The sequence below is a fragment of the Branchiostoma lanceolatum genome, chromosome 10 (assembly GCF_035083965.1).
Source record: "Branchiostoma lanceolatum isolate klBraLanc5 chromosome 10, klBraLanc5.hap2, whole genome shotgun sequence".
Lineage (NCBI taxonomy): Eukaryota > Metazoa > Chordata > Leptocardii > Amphioxiformes > Branchiostomatidae > Branchiostoma > Branchiostoma lanceolatum.
In genome coordinates, this window is record NC_089731.1 from 1,994,966 (window position 1) to 2,004,240 (window position 9,275).

Below are 9,275 nucleotides of genomic sequence, written 5' to 3' on the forward strand. Positions count from 1 at the left end.
ACCTGTTGAGTGTAAACATGTCAATCAATATACCAATGGCTTTAAATATCAATAGCATTGTCAGTTCTGTATCTCAATAATATTTTCCGCAATGCCGCTGAATCACTTTAAAACTATTGATACAAAATGCTGCAGGCAAGACATTTTTAGCACCGAAAACGTTACAACGTGATCGTAATCTCGTATGATAACTATGGGGTCATTGTTGGTTGTGTGGATGCAGACAGGGGCGTGCCCCAAAATACACCGCTATTAGTTTCAATGGTTGCACACAATGATGGGGTGCAATACAAACACAAAGCCGATATTTTGATGTTACGTTAGTCTATAAAATTATACTACTGAGAAAATGTGTGAACTCACCTTTATGTCAGCAGGTAGCAAAACAAACCGTCGCTGATGCACGAGTCTTGCCGGTTAGTTGTTTTTCATTCCACAATTAACGTCACACTCTCTAAAAGCTTGGCATTTGCCGGAAAAGTCATTGTCCTTCTACTGTCTCAACAGTGCTCAAAATTAAAGAAGGAGGGTCTTGCAAAGACCCACCTTTCAACTGCAGGTTCCAAGAGTTACTCCGCCATTTTAGAAATACAGGTGTAGCTGTACCCGGTCTTGGTTCGGCTGGCAGGGAGATTCTACCTGTTGTGCGCAGACTGGTCAATCAACGTGCCACTGAATTCGATTTGTAGAAAACTCACGAGGATTGGCCCTCTCAGACGGCCCTATTTCCTGAGCAGCGCAAAGCTACATTGCCCGACTGCGGGCCCCAGTCCTTCCAGCGCCCATCACACGCTATTGGGTGTAACAATGGACGGGTGCGTCCGAGTGCAATGGAGCGTTTACCTGTTGCGTGTAGACATATCAATCAACATGCCAATGGCTTCAGATAACAACTACCGCAATAGCAGTGCTATTAGGTCTTCGTCTCAGCAATATTTTCCGTAATGCTGCTGAATCACTTTGAGAACTATTTATACAAAACAGTGCCTAGCTACTGAAGCCGTCAAGCAAAGTATTTTTTTATGCACAGAAAACCTCACAACGTAAATGTCATTGTTTGAATACCCTTAGGATAGGCCCCAGAAACACTACGTCATAGGGGAGACAAAGGAATGGAGTCAAAATTTACACCCACCAAGTCCCTTTTGCTTTCTCACTGAGCGCTACCAGTAAACGTCAAGGTGTTTGAGATAGAAGTGTATGTGTTGCTTAGGCTTGCTAAAGAGTGGGGCATTTTGGAAATGGCAGTATCTTGGTAAAACCTAACTCTTCTTTTGGCGACATCTGGAAGGTCTGACCCTCCAATAGAATATGGCAGTGTGGGCCCAACTACGGGCCCCTCACGCTACGTGGCCGTCTTAAAAGATGTGTAACATAGCCTTTAACTGGCCTGGTTGTGGTGAAAGGCAGGTCTGTAAGATCTTTCACACTTCCGAGTAGGCAGGCGCGGCGACAGGAATTGAGGGCAATATGTAAAAGATAAAAGCCTCGACTTGTAAATAGCTCTCGTTTCGGCCATTGTCTCGATTTGCATAACAATGTGCAGACATGTCTTTTAATGTCTCAGGGGCTTTTACCTTTACCTACAATTCTATTAGCTGCGCATGCGTAATGAGATTATTATCTAATGGCCTGTTTGTCGGTACGCCACTGAGTACAAAGGCAAGTACATTATAGTTCCTAGGTCTATCTGCTCTTCAAATTACCGTCGGGCGTCAGTATTGACATTTGTTGCTCACGACAGAGTGCTGTCTATTTATTGGAAAGGCTGCTAGTTAACGGTATGGCCTATTAACAAATCGACCTGCGTAATTATGTTTGCTGCAAACAAGTAAACCACGAATACTCTAAATTTTAAAAGCAGCCTGTTGTCATATGCACAACCTGTCCTTGGTGCTGACTCACATTCACACATAGGCGGACAGACCTGTCCTTGGTGCTGACTTACATTCACACATAGGCGGACATACCTGTCCTTGGTGCTGACTCACATTCACACATAGGCGGGCAGACCTGTCCTTGGTGCTGACTCACATTCACACATAGGCGGACAAACATGTCCTTGGTGCTGACTCACATTCACACATAGGCAGACAGACATGTCCTTGGTGCTGACTCACATTCACACATAAGCAGACAGAGCTGTCCTTGGTGCTGACTCACATTAATACAAAGGCAGACATACTTGTAAAAGATTTATTGGTTTAGTCACAGAGACAAACCTTCTGTAATTCAGCATCTTAAAAATGCTTGGACGTTTCAATAATTGTTTTTCGATCGAGTTGGAATACCAAGTCTTTTACATCTACCAATGCCTTTATTGGAACGAAATGGTCAGATAAAATGCAAAAACATGCTGCTAGTATACAAACAAATCACTCCCATAGGAAGCTTCTATGAGCTAGGGTATGGTAATCCAGATGGGTTGCTACCAAACAAAAAAAGGCAACGAAAAAACAGCAACATGCTGTAAAGTATACGCCACTCCCATAGGAAGCTTCTATTTGATTACTTTGGTAATCCAGATGGCTTCTTAAAATTAGCAAACAAAATCCGTGGTTTATGTGTTGTCTTATTGTATCATTATTTTGTTTATTTGTTATTTTGCAAAATGAATAAAAAACAATTTAAAAAAATCCGCTACTAGTTGTAAGGGTTCAACAACGGCATGCAGTCTCGAGGAATGAACGACATGTCCTTCCGGTCGCTGCTTGTATTCTTGGATGAAAGTCACTTGAACTCTTTCACTTCAGTGTTAACCTGGGGAGACAATGGAGAGACATTGTGAATAGTCACGGCTGTGCTGAAAGAGCGTTCTAGAAACTACTGGTATTAAATCAAGGCTGTGGCAGTTAAATAACTTCTAATGGCTGTAACAGAATGTCGGCCTGAGACATTTTGAAGATGTCATTAATGTGAGTCAATTATGAATATTGGTTGAATATCCAGCAGTAGGAACGGCTGCAGTTATCTCGGTTTTCTTCGATATATTACTCATCTTCGGTCACAATTTTGTGATTAATGATGCCTTTTTATTCACAAAAAGTAATAGATTCAGAAAAGAGCTTTTCAGAACTGTTTCATACTCACGTCAAGAGTCGTGGCATGGTTTGAGGGTCCCCATGAGCTGTGTTACTGTGCACCGGTAGGCCCTGCTGTTGCCCCGGTCAGTTCTGTAGAAAAAACAAACAGTAAAAAGGAACTCTACTCAAGTTAAGCTCTGCATTATTTTTAAACTATTCAATGCTACGATATAATCCCATTGTGTTGTACATTTGCTTGATCTTCCTGTGTGTGACAAATAGGACCATTTGACAAAATAGCTAATTGCTTTATATTTGATGTACTATTCTTATGGCACATGAACATTCTGAATAATATTAGGGTCAGGCTTAGCAGTGGTTCTTTGCTCCACAGACACAGGACGACAGATTAACAATTTTGGTGAGATGACACAGTCAATTTTTTTGTTTTACCACGATATATTTTCTTCAGTTACTTACTGAATGCTGACCGCGCTCATATACCTGCTCCAGTTCCCCCATATGTACATATGCAGCTTCTATGTCAGATCTTCATTGTTTATTCCAGAAGGTCTCTAATCTAACTTACACAATGAAATATATTAACTGTGGACAAAACACATTACCTGGAAACCTGCTCTTCAGCCCATCCACAACTCTCATTAGCTCCAGTTCCCTCAGAGCTTCCATCAGAACATCTATGGTGGCGGCATCTCCTTCACGTTTCTGCCACTCCTCCAACACGTCCCGGCAACGAGACTTGTTGTCCCCGTTCCTGTCTTCAATGTTGGTGACGTCTGGCCGGCTGAATCCCAGCTGGTAAGCGACGTCCTTCCACTCTGCCGTTACATTTTCCTTGATGTAATGGACGTACCTACTGACATCTGCAATCAATTAAGAATAGAGTTTTAGCTGATCAACGATCTGTATATCTAACATAACGTGCATGAAATGTATCTAGGTAAAGAAGTTTGGATGATGAATGCATATTTGCATTTGATACTATTTTAGATACTCGCGATATAAAGTCACTAATACAGGAAAATATCTAGCTTTCAATCAGATCACAATCTCCTTGCTGTCAGAAATCTATAAAGATACAGAAATACAACAGGTCAGTCGTGTTCTGCCCACCTGAACCGCCACTTTTCTTCTTTGCCAGATGTTTTGTCTGCGACGGTTCTGTTGGCATAGAAGAACAAGATGGTGTTAACACTTCTTCATTTCTGGGTAATTGATGAAGAGTAGAGAAGTCAATAGAGCGGGATAAGGTACTTCTGTCTCATCTTTGCAACCCTATGTTGGTTCAAATGGGGTTGACAGGGGTCAGTACCCAATTGGCGTTTATCAAGTGTGTCATTTGTTTCACTACTGTTAAACTCATTCGCAGATCGTTGGCGTAAATGTGGAATAAAATGTAGCGTATGATATCATATATGTGGCAGACAAGCTAACATTCATGTGCGCTATAGTTTGGCGATTTTTCTTAAAAGTCCACTTACCTCCTGACGGCCCGGCAACGGCAGAACCCATTGAACTTGTGCTTTCTTCATCAGATTTAAACTTCTTTGCTGGCCGCTTTTCAGCAACATCTATTTTCTGGGATCTTTTGAGAGGCTGGTCACCTAGTGTAAATGTGTATATTTAGTTAGTTAGTTGGGGCCTCAGCTGTGGAATTCAAATCAGAGATCTTCAGCAGACCACTATATACTAATGGAAATTTCTCTGTAAGATAGATTACAATGATATTTAAAGTGATACACTTGCTTACTATGAGGCTTTAAAATTATTGCTACTGATATCTTTTGCCATAAAGTTCAATGTGCTGTTCATTTACATGTATGTTCCGGTAATATGATACTAGTAGTTCTTTTGGCGCATTTGAGGTCGTCTTGACAAAAAATTCTATGCATTGTTACAACCCACCTGATTTTCCCTTCTTTCCCTGTGGTGCCATTGCCTGCATTGGCCTAGATGAACTGCTAGACATCCCTGTAATTCAATAAGGGCATTTTTAGCATATGCTACCTCAAAGGTCTATCATAATTGTTATCCACATGGAGCAAAGGTGATTCGGATATCTAAACAAGAATGTGTTTGTTTATCTATATGACACTTGAAGATAGGTCGTCTTATTCATGATACTAGTATTTTACCTTGTGAATTGGCATAGGCTAACACAGTCACGTCGTTGATCTTCGATCCCGTCTCCGGTCTGTGTCCCTACATCCCCAGTCTCTCGTAACTGACCCGTCCTCGGTAGGCAGGCTTGTCAGGTACGCCATCTTTTTTCTTCACGAGCAAACTGTACCTGTTTCTGTCAGCAGGTGGATAATCAAAGATTATTCCATCCTCTAGGCAAGCCAGGTCTTCCGGATCTACCCGTAGGTCGGATTCCTCCCTGAAAGTAGCTTTGATTCTCTCCCTGCTAGACATTTCAATCCGTTGCTTGACTTGATAATCAGCACGGACGAAGCCGCTGTCGAAAAAGTCCTTGGCGTCGTCTAATTTGTGGACGCAGAGCAGATTAACGTCCCATTCCGGAAAATGTACCTTGTTGGGGGAGACAATGAGGTATACCTTGTCCTCGCAGTAACCATTCCAGAGTTATTCCCACAGCTTGACAACGTTCCTGCAGGCAGCATGAAGTTTCGCCACAACAAATCTGAAAGTAGAAAAAGAAACAAAATGAATCCTTGAATATGCTATGAAATGCAATTTTAGGCGCAAGTTGTATTGGACACGTCCGCAAGTTGAAAGACATTACCCCTGAAAGTTGTTCGTCTGGAAGACCACATGGCCATCCTCGTCTTTGGTGCCTGTCTGGAATACAGTCCACCTATCCGGCCTGCTGTAGTGAAGAACCACCGTCGATTCTGCTGTTGTTTTTTCCTCCTGGTCGCGTTCTGACTGTGTCCAGACCCAGGGCAGCCTGACGGTGACCGGCCGGAGGAACCGCTGTGGGAAGTCCTGCTCCACAGTCAGCACGGCGGACATGGTCGTTAAGTTGGTCCGGACGTCATCGGTAACTGGTACAGCTTCAACCTGTGTGTATTTGAAACAAGCCATGCGAATGACATCGAGAAGGCAAACAGAAACGAACGACACAGCGTATACCAGCAAGAATACAATGTTACCTCAACAGAGATGAAACGTGACTCATCAACACAGCCTTCAGGAAACCCCAGCGTCGCACCGCTGCGTTGAACGGTGAAGCCCTCTGGTCCTACTTCAAACGTGGGGATGATAGCCGACCCTCTCAAAGACTGTTGTTCTCCTGGAAAGTCAGATTTGACTTCATTGAAAACGAAGTAATTTTTTTTTTTTTTTGTAGACATGTGTGTCTTGTCTAAAATATATTGAATAACCCTTGAAACCTGCCACAACAATATAGTATGATAATTAAGATGGATGTTTAAGAACAAATCACCTTGATACTGACTTTATTTTACTTCCTTTCTTCAACCAAAACTAGAATCACCGAAATTTGGTCACAAGCTGACGTGCACTGACGTTAGGGATGTGTGACGTCAGGAGTGGGTCAAAGGTGGCCGGAAGTCAATATCAACCGACGCTAAACCGAGACGACGGCAGATATGGTCTTCTGTCCACTTTTGTCAAATACCTGAGGACATTTCGGTGAGTCAAATTTCATTAGATTTCGTGTTGAAAAAAAAAATACAATTTTATCTCACCTTGATGCTGACTCTGCGGAATGGATTCTGGCAACACCAGGCGATACAGCAAGCCAGGCCACTCCAGAAGGAGCTTAAGAAGTTTATCCTTTAGAGGACCGATGACATTCCAGCAAAGATGTGTTGCCAGTGCCATTTGGACTGGGATGGTGAGCTTGATCACAATCTTAACATACTCGTCTTTGGTCTCACGGTAAACGGTAATGGGAAGTTTCTCCCTAACGGCCACGACGATGTCTTTCCAGTCCTGTCTCGACTTGATGAGTTTGTTTACAACAACACTCAATCGCTCAAACAGTCCCCGTGGGCAGAAATGTGTGATCTCACACGTCACTGTGAACTCCGTCTCTTCCTGCTGTTTGATATCCTGATTAATGACCTCTGTTCTTTCTTCCTGTATATACCATGGGATGCAGTATCCAATTGGTGTTGAAGTCTCTCCGTCCAGTTCATCAGACCGTTCCGTGTAGCACAAGCCGAAATGTTCCATCAGGTTAGTGATTACATCCATGTTTCCGACCGGTGTGGCGTGTGGTCCCAACAGGGCGATAACGACTTCTCTAGGCAGAAAGCCTCGGCTGGACAGGGTTTCCCGGATGTTTGTTAGTTCGGTCTTTGAGAAGCCTTTGTCTTTGAAACGAGGGTTCCCGATAGTAAAAACCTCTTCTAGATTGTGATGAAATATTTCCTTAATAACATCTATCAAGCCTGATGGATCATAAAATACCAGATCCTTGAGTTCCGGTATGTCCGTGTACCTGAGGACGGTTCCCACCTGCTGCAGGTAAGACAGGACTGGCTCCAGTCTGTCCGCCATGAGACCTGCCAGCTGTCCTTGCTGCAGACACTCTTCCCGCGTCAGCCATTTAGTCTTGTGACTTTGCAATCGGGCTCGTAGTGGGTTATTATGATAAGTCGATCTTGCAGACTGATATCGTCCAGTCCCATTGCCTCGCAAGTCACGCAGCTGCTGTTCCAAGTCCACCCATGTCCGCGGTAGGACCCTCCGAAGTACTGGGAAAAGTGCTGTGTTATTTGCTGTTTCTAATATGTGACTTCTAAGTGTGTCCAACCCAGATGTTGGTTCTGCCGAACTGATGCTGCACACACCTGTAAGTCTCAGCGGGCGCGTCAGGAGCTGCCGGGTACGTTCTAACTGCTGTTTTACTTCTCCCTGATCGGTCGATCCTGTAGCCACCTTAGCATTTTCCAACTTCTTTAATTGCTGTTGTATGTTACGTTTCCACATGCTATGTTGTTGTGTGAATCTTTTTTGGATGTCCTTGGTTTTCTCCTGTATTTCTATGTCACTGCACATGTCCGTCTTGCTACACACTAATGTAACCACCGCCCCCGGCACGCGGGCATTCAGAGTGTCCAGCCAAAACCCCACGGCTTCAGTGTAACTCTGTTCCGTGCAGTTGTAAGTTTGGAGATTCACTGTCAATAAATTCAAAGCATCTTGTGTCAAGAAGAACTGATGAGTGAGATGGTACACATCATGGCCGCCAAAGTCGTACACTTCGAACGTGATGTTGTCATCAGGTGCCCACTGAGTTATCTCTACACAGTGTGTGCGGTCCTCGTATCGTGTCAGGGTGGACTCGCCACTCTGAAGTGTTTGTATCAGGCTTGTTTTCCCCGCCATTTTCTCACCCAAGACGACAACTTTCAGACGGGCGCTTACCTTTTCTTCTGAGCGTTCAAGTTCTTCAAAGTATTGCCTGATGGCTTTGATTCCCTGATAACAAACTTCAATTGGTGGTTTTATAAGTGGATTTCCACTGACGCTAATGTCATTGATATTGATGCTACTGAGATGTCCAACTTCGGCAGGTAACGTCTGTAGCATATTAGAGCGCAGGTTCAGCCATTCTAAATGTGCCAGTCTCCCCAATTCAGGAGAAAGTGTTTGTAGATTGCAGTTGGACAGATCCAAGTGTTTGATATTAGTGAGATGTCCAACTTCGGCAGGTAACGTCTGTAGCATATTAGAGCGCAGGTTCAGCCATTCTAAATGTGCCAGTCTCCCCAATTCAGGAGAAAGTGTTTGTAGATTGCAGTTGGACAGATCCAAGTGTTTGATATTAGTGAGATGTCCAACTTCGGCAGATAACGTCTGTAGCGGGTTAGAACGCAGGTCCAGCCATTCTAACTGTGCCAGTCTCCCCAATTCAGGAGAAAGTGTTTGTAGCTTGCAGTTGGACAGATCCAAGTGTTTGATATTGGTGAGATGTCCAACTTCGGCGGGTAACATCTGTAGCGGGTTAGAACGCAGGTCCAGCCATTCTAACTGTGCCAGTCTCCACACTTTTGGGGGGATCCTGTGCATCCCACACCAGGATAGATCTAAGAATTTGACGTTAGTAAGGTGCCCAATTTCCGCGGGTAGCGTCTGTAGTGGGTTACAGCGCAGGATCAATTGTTCTATCTGTGTCAGTCTCCCTACTTCAGGTGGGAGTGTATGTAGCCTACACCAGGTCAGATCCAAGTGTTTGACGTTAATGAGCTGTCCAACTTCCGCGGGTAACGTCTGTAGTGGGTTAGAGCGCAGGTC

At 43.9% G+C, this 9,275-nt stretch overlaps 2 protein-coding genes and 1 long non-coding RNA gene across 3 annotated transcripts; all 3 read right to left on the minus strand.

Annotated features, from left to right (window-relative positions):
- Window positions 1-2,635: 2,635 nt before the first annotated feature.
- LOC136443823 (uncharacterized) lies at window positions 2,636-4,011 on the minus strand. Its single transcript, XM_066441189.1, has 4 exons — window positions 3,966-4,011; window positions 3,650-3,907; window positions 3,091-3,173; window positions 2,636-2,760 (listed from the first exon to the last, which is right to left on the minus strand). The coding sequence occupies exons 1-3, from the start codon at window positions 4,009-4,011 to the stop codon at window positions 3,133-3,135; spliced, it is 345 nt and encodes a 114-aa protein (XP_066297286.1). The 3' UTR covers window positions 2,636-2,760; window positions 3,091-3,132.
- Window positions 4,012-4,154: 143 nt separating this feature from the next.
- LOC136443960 (uncharacterized) lies at window positions 4,155-6,195 on the minus strand. Its single transcript, XR_010757213.1, has 5 exons — window positions 5,791-6,195; window positions 5,180-5,688; window positions 4,950-5,015; window positions 4,526-4,648; window positions 4,155-4,205 (listed from the first exon to the last, which is right to left on the minus strand). It is a non-coding gene; the product is annotated as an uncharacterized lncRNA (long non-coding RNA).
- Window positions 6,196-6,510: 315 nt separating this feature from the next.
- LOC136443560 (malignant fibrous histiocytoma-amplified sequence 1 homolog) lies at window positions 6,511-9,157 on the minus strand. The gene has a single exon (XM_066440843.1). It carries the CDS (start codon window positions 9,048-9,050, stop codon window positions 6,678-6,680), a length of 2,373 nt encoding a protein of 790 aa, XP_066296940.1. The 5' UTR covers window positions 9,051-9,157; the 3' UTR covers window positions 6,511-6,677.
- Window positions 9,158-9,275: the final 118 nt, after the last annotated feature.